At 50.3% G+C, this 19,911-nt stretch overlaps 2 protein-coding genes across 3 annotated transcripts in view; one reads left to right on the top strand and one right to left on the bottom strand.

The window, feature by feature from the left end:
* CMTM3 (CKLF-like MARVEL transmembrane domain containing 3) overlaps window positions 1–8,073 on the top strand; it is a 10,495-nt gene extending 2,422 nt beyond the window's left edge. Inside the window, exons 2-5 of one of the 2 annotated variants that reach the window (XM_011987881.1) lie at window positions 2,504–2,659; window positions 3,637–3,732; window positions 4,083–4,203; window positions 6,800–8,073. In XM_011987881.1, the coding sequence (XP_011843271.1) occupies window positions 2,615–2,659; window positions 3,637–3,732; window positions 4,083–4,203; window positions 6,800–6,828 (291 nt within the window). In that variant the 5' untranslated portion in view covers window positions 2,504–2,614 and the 3' untranslated portion in view covers window positions 6,829–8,073. Of the gene's footprint in view, window positions 1–2,483; window positions 2,660–3,636; window positions 3,733–4,082; window positions 4,204–6,799 lie in introns of those variants that run through there. The other variant, XM_011987880.1, reaches the window with a different exon arrangement.
* An 837-nt stretch (window positions 8,074–8,910) lies between these two features.
* CMTM4 (CKLF-like MARVEL transmembrane domain containing 4) overlaps window positions 8,911–19,911 on the bottom strand; it is a 29,217-nt gene continuing 18,216 nt past the window's right edge. The window contains exons 2-4 of the mRNA XM_011987879.1: window positions 17,870–17,968; window positions 16,183–16,343; window positions 8,911–11,489 (exon numbers count right to left, since the gene is read on the bottom strand). Coding sequence (XP_011843269.1) covers window positions 11,468–11,489; window positions 16,183–16,343; window positions 17,870–17,968 — 282 coding nt within the window. The 3' untranslated portion in view covers window positions 8,911–11,467. The remainder of the gene's footprint in view (window positions 11,490–16,182; window positions 16,344–17,869; window positions 17,969–19,911) is intronic.

Here is a 19,911-nt window from a genome sequence, read left to right as displayed (position 1 = left end):
GGAGGGTGGGGGCAGGAGGAAGGGGGATTCTGCTCCAGGACCTCTCTCTGGTCGCTCAGGGCAGAGGGTAGAAGGTGGTCCTGCAGCCTCTCCCGCGGTCAGCCCAGAGGCCACCTGCCCAACGCCCAAGTGAGACACCAAGTCTACACTCCCAGCCCCACCCTGGAGACCACTGGGAGCCACTTGAGGGGAGAAGCCTCGAATCCACCGTCCCCTGAGGGACTTGAACCGCCCCCCATCCTCACCCAGGACCACCTCATGGGGGGAGGCATATGCCCAGCAGGAGCATAGAGGCCACCCTGGGCCCAGCAGATGTCAGGAATCCAGGTCAGGGAGGATAAGGAAGGGTGAATGGTCCGCACTCAGGGTTCACAGGAGCCGCTGAGGGCACTCCTGCCTCCCTAGTCCCCTCACTCCCACCCCCAGGCCAAGCAAGTGCAGAGGCTGACATGGACAGAAACAGAGAGAGGAAGTGGCCCCAGAAATCGCGGGATGAGAAAACAGGAATTGAGAGGGGAATCCCCAGAATTAGGCTTTGGGGCCTGGGCATAGGAGACAGGAAGGGGAGGGCCAGGGCTGGGTCGGTCCCACGGAAGGCCTTCCTGGGAGGCCCCAGCAGCCTCCCAGCCCCTGTCTATGCCTTAGTCTATCTGTCCAAAGGGGGCTCAGCTGCACCCAAGGCCATGTGCAGAGCGAATGGGGGTGCCCTGGGGACCCCCTGGGATCCCTGCAGTTCATTTGTCTGAAGCAGCCACAGTGCTTCCTGTGAGGCATCTGGGTGTCCCCATGGGGCCTCCAGCACCCACTAGAAGCTACTCAGCCATGGACGTGTTCAAACGCAGCCACAGTGACAGAAACCAGGACAGATGGCCTCCCCAACACCCACAGGGCCAAGTTGCTTAAGAACTCTGTCTGGGACGGGTGCGGTGGCTCACACTGTAATCCCGACACTTTAGGAGGCCGAGGTGGGTGGATCACCTGAGGTCAGGAATTCGAGACCAGCCTGGCCAGCATGGTGAAACCCTGTCTCTACTAAAAATACAAAAATTAGCTGGGTGTGGTGGCGGTCGCCTGTAATCCCAACTACTCCGGAAGGCTGAGGCAGAAGAATCGCTTAAACCCGGGAGGTGGAGGTTGCAGTGAACTGAGATTGTGCCACTGCACTCCAGCCTGGGAGACAGAGCAAGACTCCATCTTGAGGGCAGCGGGAGGTGGGTAAGAGAACTCTATCTGGGGGGTCGGCCAGTCCTGGGTTCAAATTCTAGTAGCCTCTGATTAGCCATGTAACAGAGTCTTCTCATCTGTAAAGTGGGGCTGTGCTCATGGGTGGATGTGAGGGTCAGAGGAGATGCCCGTGAGCCTAAGGGCACCAGGCACTGTGGAGCCCCAGGCTGGCCAACAGGTCACCTTGGCCTGCTCTGCAGCGCACCTAAGCTGCAGGACTTACCAGGGCTGGACATCCTCCTGCAGCAGCTCTTCCCACCTACAGAGTTGTGGGCAAGACTGCAGTGAACATTTATTGATTCTTATAGTTCAAGTACAGCTGGCCCTGTGTGAATAAGGCAGCAGGGCCTGAGGTCAGTGCCAATGCACCCTCTCTTGGATGTTCCTTTCTTATTATTATGAAAATTTTTAAATACATTAAAATGCTAAAAGGTTTTTTTGCTTTATCTATCTGTCCATCAATCCATTTTATCTTTTAACACAAAATAAATTGCAGACATCAGGACATTTCAACTCTGAACACTTCAGCATGCATATCATTAACTAAGATTCAAGACTTGTTTTTTGTTTTCAAGGTGAAATTTACGTTCAGTGACAAGCGCACGTCTTCAGTGTTGGGTGTTACTTTTTGGAAACTGGTTCCTAACTTTGATTTCCCTCCACAGGGCAGAGTGGAGTGGATGTGCTTGGGAGGCTGGGGCTTTCTGACTCGGTCCTGGCAGGGAGCTGGGGTGGGGTGAGGTGAGGACTTAGGGTCATGCCCAGGACTGGGAGGCAGCATAGGCGTGGGCCTGGGCCATGCTGGGGTTCTTTTTTTTTCAGCAGGGGGGGCGGACAGAGTCTCTCACTGTCTCACCCAGGATGGAGTGCAGTGGCCTGATCACACCTCACTGCAGCCTCAACCTCCCCGGGCTCAGGTGATGCTCCCACCTCAGCCTCCCCAGTAGCTGGGATTACAGGCACACACCACCATGCCCAGCTAATTTTTGTATATTTTGCAGAGATGAGGTTTTGCCATGTTACCCAAGCGGGGGTCAAATTTCTGGGCTCAAGCAATCCACCTGCCTTGGCCTCCCAAAGTGCTGGGATTACAGGCGTGAGCCACTGCGCTTGGCCTGGGATTCTAATCTGGCTCTGCCACTTCCCAGCTGTGGGACTGTGAGCAGTTGGCTTCCCCTGCTGGAGCCTCCTCTATCCTGACCACAGGGCCTGGCTCAGAGGAGCACTGGGCAAGGAGCACGAAAAGGCTCTGACTTTACCTCAAACTCCTTCCCTGCAGGGTCTCTCGTTCATCACTTTTATCTGCTATGTGGCATCCTCAGCATCTGCCTTCCTCACAGCACCTCTACTGGAGTTCCTGCTGGCCTTGTTCTTCCTCTTTGCTGATGCCATGCAGCTGAATGACAAGTGGCAGGGCTTGTGCTGGCCCATGATGGTGAGGACAGGGGCCCCAGGAGGGAGGGGTACCCTGCACAAAGCGACCAAATGAGGAGTCTGGAGTCATGCACTTGGGCCCTTATCCTTTCTCCAGTGTGCTGGAGTTTGCAGTTGGTTAGAACTGGATGGAGAGACCAAGCTTCAGATCATCCCAGCTCCACTCCTCAGCAGCCCTGTGATCTGAAGTGGGCTCTGGTGCTTCTAGAGCACGTCTTTGAGGCAGGGAACCCGGAGAGGGGTCTCTGGCCACCAGGTGGCGCTGGTGCTCCCCACGGGGCTTGCAGGAATGAGCTGCCACCACAGGAATTCAAGCCATTTCCACGCGGGCAGGACAGGTTAACTGAGGACTTGCAGGGCTTACCCAGACCTCAGCCATCGGCAACCCTGACCTCGTTTTGTCACCTGTGAGGGCCCAGACCCCAGTGGACTTCGCTGAATGAAATGTGTCCTAGAAAAAGGGCAGCAAAGGCTGGACTTTAACCCTTGTCTCTTGACTTCATATCCAGCATCTGCTGCCTCAGGAGGGCTGCACCTCCCAAGTGTCCCCATCTTAAGGACAGGTCAGCAGAAACTGTGATCCATAAATGGATCGGCCACAAGAGTGTGGCAAAACCGAGGCGCAGAAACAGATCTCCCCATTGGAGAACAGCAAGGGAGCAGGTGGAGGTGTTTCCAACTTCTGCTTCCACCGCGTCGCAGGGCAGGCTGCAGCCTGATCCACAGTTTTTTGTCCAGAGCTTAGGACAGCAGTCCCGCTGGACCTGGGATAGGGCAGTGTCAGCTGCTGGCAGGGCAGCAGAGGCACCTGGCGGGTGGGACAAAGGCCTAGGCATGTGGGTAGGGCCAGGATGGGGTAGGAGCCCTCAGGTGCTAGGCCTGGGGCTGGGAACAAGATCAGGCTGCCAGGCCTCCTCCCCATGCTGTGCTCAGCTCCAGGGGGCTCAAGGCAGCATGATGGTGTCCCTCTCTCCCCAGGACTTCCTGCGCTGTGTCACCGCAGCCCTCATCTACTTTGCCATCTCCATCACGGCCGTCGCCAAGTACTCTGATGGGGCTTCCAAAGCCGCTGGGGTGAGCAGCCGCCCCACCCCTCCGGAAACTGCAGATGCCACTCTAGCTGCTCACTTAGGGTGGGACCTGGGGCAGAGCCTTTCCCTGCTGGGGCCCCCCTGGGGTCTCATGTGGGTCCCGATGATGATTCCAAAGTCCTCTCATTAGAGATTGACTCTACCCGGAGTTTTGAAAGGCTGTTTGTCAAACCAAGTTCACAGCTCATTTTCCCACTTCTGTTACTCAGAGGGGTCTGTGCCTGTCACTCGGGCTGTCTGTCCAAGCAGGTCTGAAATGGGCCACAAGGCTGGGGCAGCCCTCCCGGAGCAGGGAGTCAGTGCTGTGATACGTCCCATCCACCCTGTCCACAGGTATTTGGCTTCTTTGCTACCATCGTGTTTGCAATTGATTTCTACCTGATCTTTAACGACGTGGCCAAATTCCTCAAACAAGGGGACTCTGCAGATGAGACCACAGCCCACAAGACAGAAGGTGAGCGGCCGGCCTGAATACCCCAGCAGTGCTGCAACAGGGGCCTGTCCTCCCTTGGGGATGGCCAGCTAGTTTGAGGCTGGGGTGGGATCATTTCCTCTCTCCCCATGGCAGTGTTTTTACAGCCCATTCTCACCTACTCTCATGCAGCACTGATCCAAAGCCAGTTTCATTCCCCTTGTGCCCCTCACCCCAGCCTTTTTAGGAAGGGCAAGCAGTGGGCATGGCTGAGCCAAGTCTCCCTGGACGACCCCCCTGGGCAGCCAGTCACTCTCAGGGCACCTGTCCACCTGGGATCCAGAGTGGCCACCCCCCTAACCCAGCCCCTCTGCTGTCTTACCCATCCAGGCCTGTCCTGGGGAGCTCAGAGGCCAGAGAGCACTCAGATCCAGAAACCATGGCAACGGACACATGATGTGTCCCATACCAGGGGAGGGGCCAGATGGGACAGCAATGACAACAGTAAAACAGGAGCTGATAGAAGTAGGGATACAGTAGCTGAAAGCAGGCCCACACTGAGTGCCAGCCAGCCTGAGGCTCCAGAGGGGACGCTAGAGCTGGGTCTTGATGGATGGCGGTAGAGGAGGGTGCAGGCAGAAGAGACCAGGCTGGTGCGGGAAGAAAACTGAGAGCAGAGACAGCAGGTGCTTCTGCCCGGGAGATGCTTCTCTGGACCAGGCGGATGTGCCCCTGTGCTGGCAGTGCCTGTGGCTGGGCAGGTAGACAAGGGCAGCTCTGGAAGGGCCTGCAGGCCCCACCCTGTGGTTGGGATCTTCCCTAGGCAGAACCAGGCTTAAGAGACACTAGTTTCCTAATAGCCAGGTGCTGGGGCCATGGGGATTTGTGAATCCCAGAAACTGTCCTTTTGCTCAAAATGAATGCCACTCATCCCATTCCATCCCTTGGCAAATACTAGGTTAGAGCTCCCAGGCGGTTTCCTCTGGCTCTGCAGCCTGCTCCCAGTTGCCCACAGCAAGTGATCCCAGCCAGCCAGCCCAGGGAACAATTAGTAAACGTCAGTGGAAACTTGGGAGGTTTTTTTTTTTCTTTTTTTACTATTTGAAGAGTTTCACATATGTAACAATTATTTTGCTGTAAAATTATTCCTGACTTGTATGTTAGAATTGAATGTAGCGGCCAAGCACAGTGGCTCATGCCTGTCATCTCAACACTTTGGGAGGCCGAGGTGGGTGGATCACTTGAGGTCAGGAGTTTGAGACTAGCCTGGCCAACATGGTGAAACCCCATCTCTACTAAAAATACAAAAATTAGCCGAGCATGGTGGTGCCCACCTGTAATCCCAGCTACTTGGGAGGTTGAGGCAGGATAATCGCCTGATTTTGGGAGGCGGAGGTTGCAGTGACTTGAGATCACAACATTGCACTCCAGCCTGGGCAACAGAGCGAGACTCCATCTCAGGGGGAAAACAAAAAATTGAATATAGCAAACCCCACAAAATCTGAGGAGTGCAGCCCAGGAAGAGGAGTAAGGGGCAGAGCTGGGGTTTAGGGACTAGGCTGCCCACACCCAAGCCCTGGGCCCGGCCATGAGTCAGTGACAGCGTGGGGACTGACTGGGGTTCTGAGAGACAGAGGCTGGCCAGGGAGGGGATGAACATCAGGAAGTAGCAACCAGCACTGGGGCGGAGTGGGGGGTTAGTGACTCTGGTGCTTTTCCTTCTGGGGTGGAGGTTCCAGAAGGCTCTACAGAGCTCCCTTCAGTATTGGGATTTCAGGAACCCTCGAGGCACACCTCATAGGCAGGCCCTTACCATTATAAAATTGTTTCTGATTACAATATTAAACAAGGATTGGGAAAGGGGATTGAAGATATAAAATGGCTAAAAAGAGGCTTGCTGATTTTCCAGGATATTTAGTTTGGGGGACAAGAAAATCATCATCCTTACCTTGTCCTGCTGAACCTGGGGGTGGGGATAGAGCTGGGATGCAGAGGTACAGCCCTGACCCGCCCAGCTGAGAACAGCCCAGGGAGACTCGGGAGGGGCTGGGCCTGAGGAAGGGGTACCTGGGCTTCAGTCTTGGGGTGGAAACACCCCCACCTGCACCCGTACCCACACCCTGGAGGTGCAAGTGGCTGCTGTGGCCGGGCGCGGTGGCTCACGCCTGTTACCCCAGCACTTTGGGAGGCCGAGGCAGATAGATCACCTGAGTTCAGGAGTTCAAGACCAGCCTGACCAATATGGTGAAACCCCATCTCTACTAAAAATACAAAAGTTAGCCGGGCGTGGTGGCACACGCTTATAATCCCAGCTACCGGAGGCTGAAGCAGGAGAATCGCTTGAACCCGGGAAGGTGGAAGTTGCAGTGAGCCGAGATCGTGCCATTGCACTCCAGCCTGGGTGATGAGCAAGACTCCATCTCAAAAAAAAAAAAAACCAGAAAGTGGCTGCTGCCTCTGGAAGGCCTCAGGCCTGGGGCCTGCCCTGATGCCAGTGATCACTGGGAATGGTAGCGTCAGCTGTGAGCGGCCTGCACCCAGGCTCCTGCCAGCAACCCAGCTGTGCTTCCCCAGAGACCATTCCCGGGCACCACTGCCCTGAGCCTCCTGCCAAGCATCCTCTCTGCTTTCCTTTCAGAAGAGAATTCCGACTCGGACTCTGACTGAAGGCCTGGCGGGTGCCCTGGCAACCTGAGCCACACAGGCCTCCACTCCTGCGCCTCACAGGGGACACTGGCGTTGGAGGGGAAGCCTGGACTTCTGAGTTGCAGAGGGGGCTGCAGACACAGCAGGCCCCTACAGCTTCAGGTTCTGCCTGAGCCCAGCCTACCAGGCTTGCCCCTCAGCTCAGCACTGTTGACCATGCTGCGTGTGAGGGCATCTTGGGTGTCCCACCCCTTCTCCCCATTTCTGTCCCACAAGCCTTCAGCCCTTTAACCTCTCTGCCAAAAACCAGCACAAGGAGACAAAGCAGAGCCTTGTCTCCACCTGGGCAGCAGGCGTTCCATGCTGCTAGGTGGTGGGGGTCGGGGGTCTTCTGTTTCACTAACAGGAACAAAGACAGAAACCGTGACAGGGCTGCCCCGCCAGGCCCCGCTGGGTTTGTCTGCACTTGGTGCTCCTGCCCACGCCAGGCACTTTGGTGACAATGACCCTTCCAAGAATCTTTGGTTCAAGAAGCACCAGTTCCCTCTTCATTCGTGAAGCAGGGAGAAACTGACCTTTGCCTTGTCGCTCAGGAGAGTGGGGCTCCGCACCCATAACTGACACCTCCCACCCTTGGAAACCATGTTTTCTGGGGGTGAGATGACCATTCTGGGTCTAAGACTGTTTCAAAGAAGAGCTCATAGACTGACTGGACCAGAAGACAGAGGGTACAACAGTGACGTCACAGTGACAGTGTCACGGGGAGCTGGGCGGGCCCAGCCAAACCCTTCTTCTTCCTAGAGCCCAGGCAGCAGGCAGGAGTTCCTGGACCCTCAGGACAGTGAACTTCCAGACCCCAGGGCAGGTCTATGGGCCACTGCGGGAGATGAGACCAGCCTTCTGTGTTCACCTAACGACTTATACCGTGTATCTGTCTTTGATGGAATTTTGTAACTTTTTATATATTTTTTATACAAAAGCAGCTTCTTAACAGATGGCATTTTCTGTGACTCTAGGCCTCACAAAAGAGCCAGAGTTCTGGACCCATGTTTGGAGCATCTGTAGCCTTATTCTCTTGCATGTGAATCTCTTACCCTGAAAAAAAGCCATAATGAATTAAGCCAGACTGACCACTTGCTTGGAGTGTGTGTTTGAAAAAACTGGAGTAATACTGTTGGGTATCATGTCAGGCTTCAGTACAAGCTGGTAAGGCCAGTGTGGATCCTGTCAGTTTTCAGTGTTAGCAAAAATACACATGAAATCTGACTACCATTTAATCCTTTATTTCAGTGGTCCCTAACCTTTTTGGCACCAGGGACCAGTTTCGTGGAAGACAGTTTTTCCACGGACTGGGGATTGGGGGGTAGGTTGGGGTGAGGGTGGGAGGGGATGGTTTCAGGATGAAACTGTTCCATCTCACATCATCAAGCATTAGATGTTCATAAGGAGCACACAACCTAGATCCACAGCATGCACAGTTTACAACAGGATTCGTGTTCCTATGAGAACCTAATCCCACTGCCGGGCTGACAGGAGGTGGAGCTCAGTTGCTTGCCACTCACCTCCTGCTGTGCAGCCTGGCTCCTAACAGGCCCCATGGTACCAGTCCACTGCCCAGGGGTTGGGGACCCTGGCTCTAGTTCTCACACTATCCTGTTTTACAAACAAACTGAGACAAAGGTCGGGTAACTGGCCCAGGGCCCTCTCACTTACACATCAGGATAGTGTCTCACAGCAGCCTCAGGCAGCGGGAACCCTGGGGCTCTCTTAACAGCCCAGAGAACTGCAGCCCTGGAGGACCCAGGTCAGCATTCTTGTCCAGGCTGATGGGAAAAGACAAGACATTCCACCCAAACTGTCATACACCACATGTGCTGAAAATGCATATGAAAGCTGGGTGTGCAGGAGCGGAGAGGCCCCTGGTGGAATTTACGTTCCACCTTGTCAGCCCTGGCAAAGCGGCAAAGCTGGCGTCACAGAGGCCTTGTTCCACCGAGGATCATGGCTCTGTTCAACCTCCACACAGCAGCCCTGTTTCAGGAACTGGATCCATAACCTTTAAGGGGCAGAGGAGGCCAGCCAGAGTGAGGAGAGACAACGACATCCTTACACGTCCATTTATTAAACAAGAGTTCCTTCATGACGATTTAATACAATAGTTATTAACGATTAGTGTTGAGAAAATTATTTTCCTCTACATACAAAAATACAGATTTGAACACTATGAAAAAGATCAAGACAAGTACCGTGAAAAATTGGTCCTTCAAATGAAAGGGGGAAAATTGAGGGCAATGTGAGGCTTTGCCTGCTGTCGGGGACAAATCAATAGCAGCAAAGCTTTGGGGCCCCAACCCACTCCAGACATACAGACTTGAAGCCGAGAGCCAGGCCAGCCAGGGGGCACCCACCCAGGGCTTCTGTAGCTGAAAAACCAAACACATAAACCTAAGTTTGCCCAGTGGGCATTGCCTCAGAAAGCCCACAGTTGTGTCTTTAAACTGCCAGAATGAAAGAGACTTAACAAGTAAAATGTGATAGTTGTTAATATTGCCCCCCAAAAGTGCCACCAGGTGAAGTACCACGGATAAATCATATTGGAAAGTTACTACTTAGCCATCTGGCTTGACTTCCTTGGTTATCAAATAATTACATATTCTGACCCTTCAGAAGGACATCAAAAGCTACGATTTTATGTTTCAATCCATCTGTACCTTCATTTGCAATGGCTCAGCTAGTTTATTCAAGGGTTTTGGGACCAGCCATAACTCACGCCCTGCAGGAAGGAGAGGCGAAAGGAGCTGCTAAAGAGTATATGTCTGTGTCTTGGTGTCATCTAGCTCCTCACAGCAAGCAGCCTGTTTTGTTCAGGCCTGAAGCCTGGAATATGCCACCAAGCCTAGCCAGAGCATCCACAACGAACCAATACGAGATCCGAGTGGAAGGTGAGAGCTCCGGAGCCGGCTGAGGTCCCCCGGGAAGCTTCCCACTCTGTAGTGGCAGGAAGGCCACGCCTCTGCAGGATGCCTGCACTGATCCTGGAAGGGGCCCGGGCCAGAGAATACACCTGGGCTCAGTTCACCAGCCCAAACCACAGGGGAAGGAGCCAGACGCCGGCCTTTCACCATTTTACACCCAAAGACAGGTCAGGGCTCTGATGCTACTCTTTTGTTTGTAAAATATGGAACCACTTTCTTTGTACTGTTTGAGGTGAGCAGTGGCTCCAAACTGAGCAAGTGGTTAAAAAATGCCAATGCAATTATACTGACTTATAATTATTTCACAGAAATATACTCTTACTCTCAGACTATTTAAATAAGCAGGAACAAGATGTGGGAGAAGCAGCAGCAGACAGGAAAGAGGAATAGCCAGGGAATTTTTTTGTTGTTTTTTTCTTCTTTAAAATACATACGAAGTGTAAAGAGAAAATGGCCAAAACCTCAAAACTACCATTGTTGAAAACAATATTAAAAGGACACAATCTAAAATCATGCTACAAAAATAGTGTTATCTGGCTTAACTAAATGTACATCTTTTTTTCCAATTCCATGATTGACGAGTGCTTATGCGACGCATGGAAGGCACCAGAGGTGAAGTGATTATTTGCCTTAAAATATACAAAGACAGAATTGCCTACTTTGAAAAAAAAATAGTCATACTTGTAAATAAATATGTTTCTGCCATGGGTTCCTGAACCCCTACAAATTTCAACATATACAAATAGTTTCAATTCCTAGCATTCTCTTAGAGGGAACCATGTCAAACAAAATCAAGTTAGGAAAAGCACTGATTTTATCCAAGTAGGTCAATTTGAGGCAAGATTCAAAAACTCGTTTTAAAATGGGTTACAGAGTGAAAGAGTTGGGAGCAGGCAGCCCCCTTTGGGCCTGGGCCAGCCTACTAGTCCACCCCAGGTGTCCTGCCCTCGCATCTGCCAGCCCCCGAGCCAGCCAGGTCGCTCTTCAAACCCTGAGTATTTGCCTTCCTCACTTCTGCAAAGAGGGGAACAGAGTCTTGAAACTTGCAAAATTGACTCCGGAAAAAGCAGGCAAGCAAAGCAGGGCCTGTGGGGGGAAGCGGCGTGAGTCAGGCCTCACCCTGGTGCAAGGGCACCAAGTCTCCCTCCTCTCCCCTCGTCTCCTCACCATCCCTTCGCGTGACTGACTTTCCTGATAAAAATGGGGTACTTCCTACTGGGTGTCTGCACTGTCATCCTAAGGCAACTCAAGACATGATAGTTTTAGACTATGATCAAGTCTCACACAAACCATTATCAGAATCTTGTTTCACACCATCTCTCTTTTCAGGAACAGTTAGGAAAAGAAACTCTGGCCTGGCCCTAAATCCCATTAGCAAAGCTGACTAAGGTGGTCTGAGATATGTTCTTACTCCTAAACTTAAACTTCAAAAGTTTCGATAGCTCCCTGGGGTCCAAGCCAAAGGCTCCCTGGCCTTTCTGTATTATGCATCCCAAAGAAAACATGCCACCCCAGGTGTCTAGATAGCAGTCACCTGAATTACAGCCTCAGCATAAAAAAACATAGACAACAAACTCACCCTATGAAATAGATACACCATTCAAGGACCCATCATCTAAACTTTTCTAGGCAAGCTGCCAGTGATTCAAACTCAGCGGGCTTGTGGGTGATTTTTTCCCTTACTGTTATGTTTGTGAATAGGAAAAACTAGGAAGGAAAAAAAAAATCCCAAAGGTTGAAAAACTGTATTCAAATGGAAAAAGAATATATCCCAGACAAAAGAAGAGAATATAACAGGACCTATTCCGCTTCAAGCTGAAGAGTGTACAAATGCTACTCACTCACATGAAGAAGAACTAAACAGAACATTCACTTTCAGAAGAACATTCTTCTAGACGTAATAGATATTGAAGGTATTTTCTCTCACAGTTTCTAAATAAAAGAAACATAAAAGGTCAAATATTTTAAATTACTTTCTCGACCAGACAGTTCTTGTGATTTGAATGACATCTGCTGAGAAGAGAAGAAACACAAGATTCTATAAAGCGCCAGGGAAGTTTACAAAGCTGAAAGCTGAGGGTGTCAGGCCTGCGTCCTGTCTGAGATGGCAGCCAAGCCAGCTTCAGAGTCACCTGCTGGACCCACATGTTCCTGAGCCAGATGCCAGGAGCTCACCCATAGCACGGGGAAGACCTGTCCCCAGCATCCCACTCTTGCCCTCAGGCTGACTGTGGAACATGAGACAGCTTTCAAAGACAAGAGGACAGGAAGGCAGTTAACCAAGTACACGTTTCCAAGATAGCCTGAGCTGTCTAGTGCTGATGGAAGACAGGCGGGGTGTTCCAGGCCACCGCTTCCTCCCTCATCTCCCGGACCTGACTGTGTGTGGACCTCACCAGCCTACCAAGCTGTTGGGCCTGGACATGGGTGCTGATAAAATAAGACAAACCTGGAAAAAACCCTGGATTCTGCAACTTCACTGGGAACTAACAAGGCACCTGGAGACCTCACAAGCTAATGGCAGTCCCTGGAGCAGGAAGCAACTTGTTATTCTGCTCAAGAGAATCCACCAGTAGCTCTTGGCCTAGAAACTTTTTTCCCCTTTCTGATACCTGTTTAACGTCATTATTTCTCTGTAAACAAGTCTGGAGAAGATGACAGTCAGGCAGTGGCACAAAGACTTCATGATTGCTTTGTTTTGAACACAGATGAGACAATGGGAACCCTTAAATCATCACTGCCTTGCAGAATCACTAAATTGGTCAGGTGTCTCCACGCTCTATTCATCTCCTAGGTGTTAAGACCAACCCACAGAAAATCTGGCGATTTACCTCGCCAGAGAGGGATTAGACCTCAGTCCATCTCTTAGAGCACATGGATAGGTGAGGTTTTCTCATGTGAATCTACAGGAAAACACGTCTGGGCCACACGCAGGACATGACACACACTAGGGTTGTTCAGGGCTCATTCACTGCAAGCAAGAATTCATATACATGAGTGCACAAAGGTGTTGGAGCTTGGTCTCCTCAGGCTTAACCCAATGCTGACTCACTAGGACAGCTTCCAAGAACCACAGATGAAACTGCAAACTTGAAGAGAGTCAAAATGTTTTCAACTGAGTCACGAAGCTCTCCCAGAAGCACCCAACATAGGGTGGAGGTCAGACACATTCCGTGGCTGCCCACAGGCGTGAGCCTTCCCGCCAGGGGACAGTAACAGGACCCAAAGGGCTGCGGGTGCCGCCGACTTCCCAGGGCCAAGCCCTCAGAGCTGGGCTGGCCTTGCCCATGCTGGCTTTAGCTCACGTTGCCAAGGAAGATGTGTATTGGGGCTGTGCAGGGTGCCACATTCTTGCTTTTTCTGTAGACAAAAGTCACCTCCCTCGGATGGCTGTTCACTTCAAATTGAACTTATCTGACGAGATTTTAATCTGTAACTGCATCTGCTCTTCCCAGCTTTATGTGGGACCAGCAAGCATCTTCAGCCTTTCATGACTGCAATCCCTCTTTAAGGCAGGGAAAGCGTATTTCCCTCCCCTGCCTTCAGCAATGTGAAGGAAGGATATCAAAGAGAATCAGAGGGAAAAAATACCAAATCCACCCAATCAGTGCCAAAATAAACTTTCTCTGAGGACATCAGTGTTTGCATCCATCTAAAACCACCAGAGGTTCCACCAAATGCTTGAGGGTTTCAGCTGTACAGTGTCCAGGAACAAATCCAAATGCACATAGCAACTGCAGTTTCTTCAAGTTTTGCTTGAAATGTGAAAACCTATATCAACCCACCAGAACAGTGAGAAAAATTAAGGTCACTCAGCCTTCAAATGCCCCAAACCAAACTGATATTGGTCCCTATTGAAACTATTAAATGCAAAAACACTTCCTTCAATTTGCCAAGAGGTCATTTTAAGGCCCCCAGATATAGATTGTCTTCTGTTTGCACAGAGGCAATATAAGAAAAATATAGGCATCTTCACGTTCACCGTGGACAACCCTATTCCCTCCAGAACTTTCATCACCACATGGTCTATACATGATGAGATGTGCAACCACACATTACATCAACTAGAAAGTGTCCATGGCACCACTTCCGGTCCTAGTGGGAGTTAATTAAATACAAGGAGAACATTTACAAAACCACGGGGGAGCCTCATGGCACAAAGGATATTAAATAGTTACAGGGACATAAATAATTCTGAAGAGTCTATCACGAAGATGCAAATTGACTCGTAAGTCACTCTGTGGCGTGGCATCCTTTTTGGTCATTCATCTGCATTTAGTTTCAGTGACTTCGGAACTATTTCTTGCAGCTGACAACATATCCTCGGGAGGCCGACCACCTGCTCCCACTTTCACCAGATGATCAAGTGGTTTTACTGAAGTGACCTGGAAAACTTGGGCAACAAGCCCACCTGAATGGTGTTGTTTTTAATCCCACTTCAAAGGTGGCCTTTTTTGGGGGCCAAGTAACAAGATTCCCAGCAAGAGATTTCTGATAAAGCTCAGGGTGGTCCTTCCAAATGGGCGCCATTTAATGCAAGGCTGAGCCTCTGTGGCCCTATTTTAAAAGGGACTCTTAAAGGGAGATAAGCCCAGTTTTGACTTTGCAAACACACTCAACAGACCTGCCAGGCAGCACACCCAGCTGTGAGCCGGCCTGGCTGCCCTCTCTGTGGGAGCAGAGGGGAGACAGTTGTTAACAGGCTAGCAGGGTCAGCCCGAGACAGACATGGTGCTCAGCCACAAAGCCTGGGCCACTGCTCCGAACTCAGATCGTACTCAAGGTGTTGGTGCGGGGAGCTAACCTCAGCTCCGACCCCCAGCCCAGCAGTGTTGCCTGATCAACACTGTGAGATCAGATGCTATCCTTTCCCGGGGAATGAGATGCCACATGTGCATAAGGGGACGCTTTCTCACAAAGACCCCCGCCGCCCCCTCAGAGTTATTTATTACGCAGTACACTGCTAAAGCTGTCAACATTTGTCAGCACTTGATCTTGGGGATTTCTCCACATTACTGCAAAATCTTCCTACCACAGTGCTTTTTGGTGAGGGCTAAACACAAAATGTTAGAGCTAGAGTGAGGTTTGTAAACATTAAAAACAGTTCAAAGAGTGAAAACCTGACAAACTAAACCAACTTTTTTCCATAAAAGATATAATTAATCTCTAATTTAAAAAAAAAAAAAAAACTACTGCATCATGGGGACTCACTGAACTCATTCACCACACACAATAATCTTCACTTTATCAATAATCAATCAGAAACCTTAAGCAGCTAGGATTTTTCACCCCAACAACTCCCAAGAATGATGTCTGTAGTTATGACACTGAGGCGCCCAAAGCAACAGTTAGTGCCTTTTGAAACATGGGTGGAAGGGTGTGTTCTGGTGCAAATTCAAGTATTTTCAAATCCTAGACGAATCTGCTCAGAATCACGTTAGAACTCTTTGCAGGCATTTAGAAAATTAGCACACAACCCTAAAATAGAGGAGGGTGTGTGTGTGTGTGCGCGCGCGTGCGCATGTGCATGCTGTTTTTTAACACAACCACATACCTCCCACCTGCAGTCCATGAAGCCAGCAAATGGGCAAGTGCTTTGGCTGGTGGAATAGGCTTGTTTCTTTCATGGCTTTTACCTGAGAAGGTAAAATGACTGAAAATCTGCAGTTCAGCCTCAAAGTACTTAGGGTAGGCAGGAAACTGGAAAACAAGATGGTCCCCATATTCCTGGAGAAGAATCTGGGGTTCAGGAAGCTGATTCACTTGAGGAAGAATCAAGTGATTTCTCATCAGAGTAGGAAACAAAAGGTAACCCTCCCATGAGTCACAGGTCCCTGGGAGCCATCCTAATAGGACATCAGCTTTCCCCAACCCTGTGGCCTTTGGGCTGGTGCTGGCTGCCTGGGGGTCCTGGCATGGAAGACGAGGAGTGGGTTAGATCCTGGCAGCCAGACTCAACACTGACTTGGAGCAGGTGGTGCCTAAGGCTGCCTGAGAACCACTGCCGACTGACCGTTCCAATGCTGTCCCTTCATTCCTTCATATTTCCCCCCCTTTTAGCAGCCCCATTTAATCCAAAGTCATCTTGTTACAAATACACATGACAGGGTGGCTCAGAGTCAAAGGAAGCCTGTGCTTCAGGGCAGGTAAGACCACAAGTGGACCTGGGCAGTGACACTGGCTGCTCCACAGCCCCAAACACCAAGGAACATGGGCCTCCTGACTCCACCGCGGACCCGCCCACTGGGCCACTCGGGAAACCCTTTCCCAAAATGAACTTTTACCAAAGAGGACAAAATTCAACTGAATCACATGGAAATCTGACACAACAAGGGAAAGAAAACTTGACTGAGAGACGGGCACAAGGACGGGAGGGAGGAGGATCCAGGCAGGTCCTCACGTGTCCAGGCGCTGGATCTCAGGGCGACTGTCCACATCCCTGGACTCTGTGCGGGCTCGGATGTAGTCATTGGTGCTCTGCTGGCGGACGCTGACTCTCCATTTCTGCACTGCCAGGAATGTGTTCACTGCATATGCTGCAGTCGCCAAGAAGCCAAATATCTAAAACACACCAGCACAGTTAGTCCTCGGGCACGTGGCCTAGCCCCCCAAGGCTTCCGTGGTGACCCAAGCCACGTGCAGCCCCTTCTTGCTCTGCCAACTGACCACTACAACCCTGTGCCTTCATTCTTTGATCTCTTTCCCCTCTCAGCAGCCCCATTTAATCTAAAGTCTTGTTTCAAATACATATGACAGGGTGGCTCAGAGTCAAAGGAAAGCCTGTGCCCAGCCCTGCTGGATGTGTGGCTGTCACACCACGGCTGAGTCTCTAGTCATGTGACACACAGAAAATCTTGCCTGACCTAAAGACAGCCTAAGGTTTCCTTTGAAGTATTGTGGACCTATAAGAAAAAAAAAAATCACAAAAGTACCTCTTTTACTGCACCTTCAGGGCCTCTGGTCCCAGATGAGAAAATACAGTGCAGACAAAATGTAACGTAGACAGAAAATCAGGGTTTTGCATGTGGGTCCCAAATCAAGCCACAGGGCCAAACGTTCCACATCACAGCCCCCATCCCACACCTGCCTCTCACTGGGCAGCTCCAAGGAAGCAGCTCCAGAGTGAGAAGCACAGAGTTTTAATTATTAAGACTGACAAATCTCCTGAGTGGTACCTGAGAGAACAGCTAGTTTAATCATTTATAAACCTTTTAATGCCCCTATTACAAAAAGGATACCTGTTCCTCATAAACTGAGAGCAATACCTGTTCCTCATAAACTGAGCAGGGCATGCAGAGGGAAAGTCCTACATTATCTGGTCCCCACCCGCCATGGCATTTCCACCTTGAAATGTCATGTGACTGCTAAACGGCATCATGACTGCATTCAAGAACCCTCCCCTCCCTTCCCCAGGCAGGCAAGGCTCTTTCTTTTTTTCTTCTTTTTTTCTTTTGAGACAGAGGCTCGCTCAGTCGCCCAGGCTGGAGTTCAGTGGCGTGATCTCAGCTCACCGCAAGCTCCGCCTGCTGGGTTCACGCCATCCTCCTGCCTCAGCCTCCTGAGTATCTGGGACTACAGGCACCTGCCACCACACCTAGCTAATTTTTTTGTATTTTTGATAGAGACGGGGTTTCACCGTGGTCTCGATCTCCTGACCTCATGATCTGCCCGCCTCAGCCTTCCAAAGTGCTGGGATTATAGGCGTGAGCCACCATGCCCGGCCAGGTAAGGCCCTTAAACAACATCACTGACAATCATCAAGGACTGTGTTGGAAATGAACCAAAGCAGGGGTTCTTGAACTGGAGTATGCATCTGTATCATCCAGAGGGTTCATTCAAATACATTTCTGACTCAGTAGCTCTGGAGTGGAGCCTAAGGATGTCTAACAGATGCTGAGATTGCTGTTCTGGGGCCCATACTTTGAGAACCACAGCACTGAAGGGACTGGGACCCCCACTGGCCCAGTAACATCATCTTTAGCAAAGGAAAAGCCATAGGAGGGGGAGCAGGACAAATGCCAGGGACAGGCGAGCAGGTCACAGGAGGTCCCCAGATCAGCCTGCTTTAACCATTTGAGTTTGCTTACCACGGCAGCAATTTCTGCTCCGGCTCTGTGATTTAAAGTAGCCAGTACGATTGAAGCAATAAAGAAAAGGAAAGTGCTGAGTCCAGTGTTGACCAAATCCTAGAGAGAGAGAGACAAAATAAAACAAATGAGAAGAACCATTCCATCTTTGCTCTAAAAGCAACTGAAGAACTTTCAAAATAAGACCTACAATACCCAACCTCCCTGGTGGCTCCATATTTCAGTCTCAATGTCACAGGGTTACTGGTCACACAAAAGAAGGCAAAGTTTATGACACTACTTGATAAATCACCACCACAAAATCTTCATTTTCACCAACCCCACTACCCTTTCTGAAGAAGTACTAACCAAAATTGGTAACAGTAATTACCATTTAGAGGTCTGGTGCCATCCTTTAAAAACCACACTCCAATCATCTTGCTATGGACAAAGCTCTCCAGGGGTCCAAATGTACTAAAACTGGTGAAATCCCTCCAGCATTCCCCGCACTCACATGTGACATTCAAAACAAACTTTCACACATAGAAAGCACACAGCCAGACCTCACGCTCTTTCTCAAGCAGTCTTTCAAGCCTCTATGTCACTAAAGCCTGGAGAATTTTCTCCTAAGCTTCTCGCACAGCACACATCCACCGTTTCATAGATTTAACTCCTGTCTTATTTGTAGAAGGGAACATAGCACGGTAATGAAAGGTCACAGCCTAAGCAGGGTCCAAACCACCCATATGACTTTGGACAAGCTACTTTGTTTCTGTGCTTCACCTGAGAATGTACCCCATTCCTCCCAGAGTTGTTGAAGGCATTAAATGGAACTATACAGGTAAAGAGCCCAGCATGGTGCCTGGCCCACAGCTACGGTTGCTTACACATTTACTGTCACTTCTATTATTACCACTTTGGCCTGAGGCCCCCAGTAGCCTGGGTCATAACAGAGTACCTCTAAAACCTCTATAGGAAAAAAAAATTCAAGAAAAAGCCCAAACTGCCTGAGTGCCAGGCTGATTACACTATAAACACCTGATGGGTCCTCTGGTCTGGACTGGCTCCAAGGTCGATTTCCTCTTTTTGAAGATGTAAAGATGGCTGGTGCGGTGGCTCACACCTGTAATCCCCGCAGTTTGGGAGGCTGAGGTGGATGGATCACTTGAGGTCAGGTGTTCGAGACCAGCCTGGTCAACATGGTGAAACCCCATCTCTACTAAAAATACAAAAATTAGCTGGGCATGGTGGTGCACACCTGTAATCCCAGCTACTTGGGCAACTGAAGCATGAGAATCACTTGAACCCGGGAGGTAGAGGTTGCAGTGAGTTAAGATCGCACCACTGCACTCCAGCCCGGGTGACAGAGCAAGACTCTGTCTCAATAAAATAATAAAATAAGATGTAAAGAGACAATGCTGGCATCGTAACAGTGCTGAGCCTTGCAGCAGACACCCAACCTGCTCCTGGCTCACGGAAAGCTCTGCTCAGATACATCTGCCAGCAGGATGGGTTTCAGCTACGACCTGCATAAGCCAGGGCAAATTTTTCACAAATTCAAACCAGAAAGCATTTAGTTACACTCAGCTCTGGTAAGATGCTATAGGGGTAAAAAGAGAATATAGAATATACTTCCCAAAGCAAAGACTATTCAGAAACAAGGGGAAAATATAATACACTGTGAGGTCAAACATCAAATAAAACAGTATCGACATTAACAGTGACTTTTTAAAAACAGAGATGCAGCAAAGGGCTAGAAAACAAACAGGCCAGGTGCGGTGGCTCATGCCTGTAATCCCAGTACTTTGGGAGGCCGAGGCGGGCGGATTAGCTGAGGTTGGGAGTTCGAGACCAGCCTGACCAACACGGAAAAACCCTGTCTCTACTAAAAATACAAAATTAGCCGGGTGTGGTGGCACATGCCTGTAATCCCAGCTACTCAGGAGGCTGAGGCAGGAGAATTGCTGGAACCCGGGAGGTGGAGGTTGCCGTGAGCTGAGACTGCACCATTGCACTCCAGCCTAGGCAACAAGAGCGAAACTCCGTCTCAAAAAAAAAAAAAA

The sequence above is a fragment of the Mandrillus leucophaeus genome, unplaced genomic scaffold (assembly GCF_000951045.1).
Source record: "Mandrillus leucophaeus isolate KB7577 unplaced genomic scaffold, Mleu.le_1.0 Scaffold319, whole genome shotgun sequence".
Taxonomy (NCBI): domain Eukaryota; kingdom Metazoa; phylum Chordata; class Mammalia; order Primates; family Cercopithecidae; genus Mandrillus; species Mandrillus leucophaeus.
The sequence above is the reverse complement of the archived record's forward strand: the minus strand, read 5'-3'. Positions and strand labels throughout refer to the sequence as shown.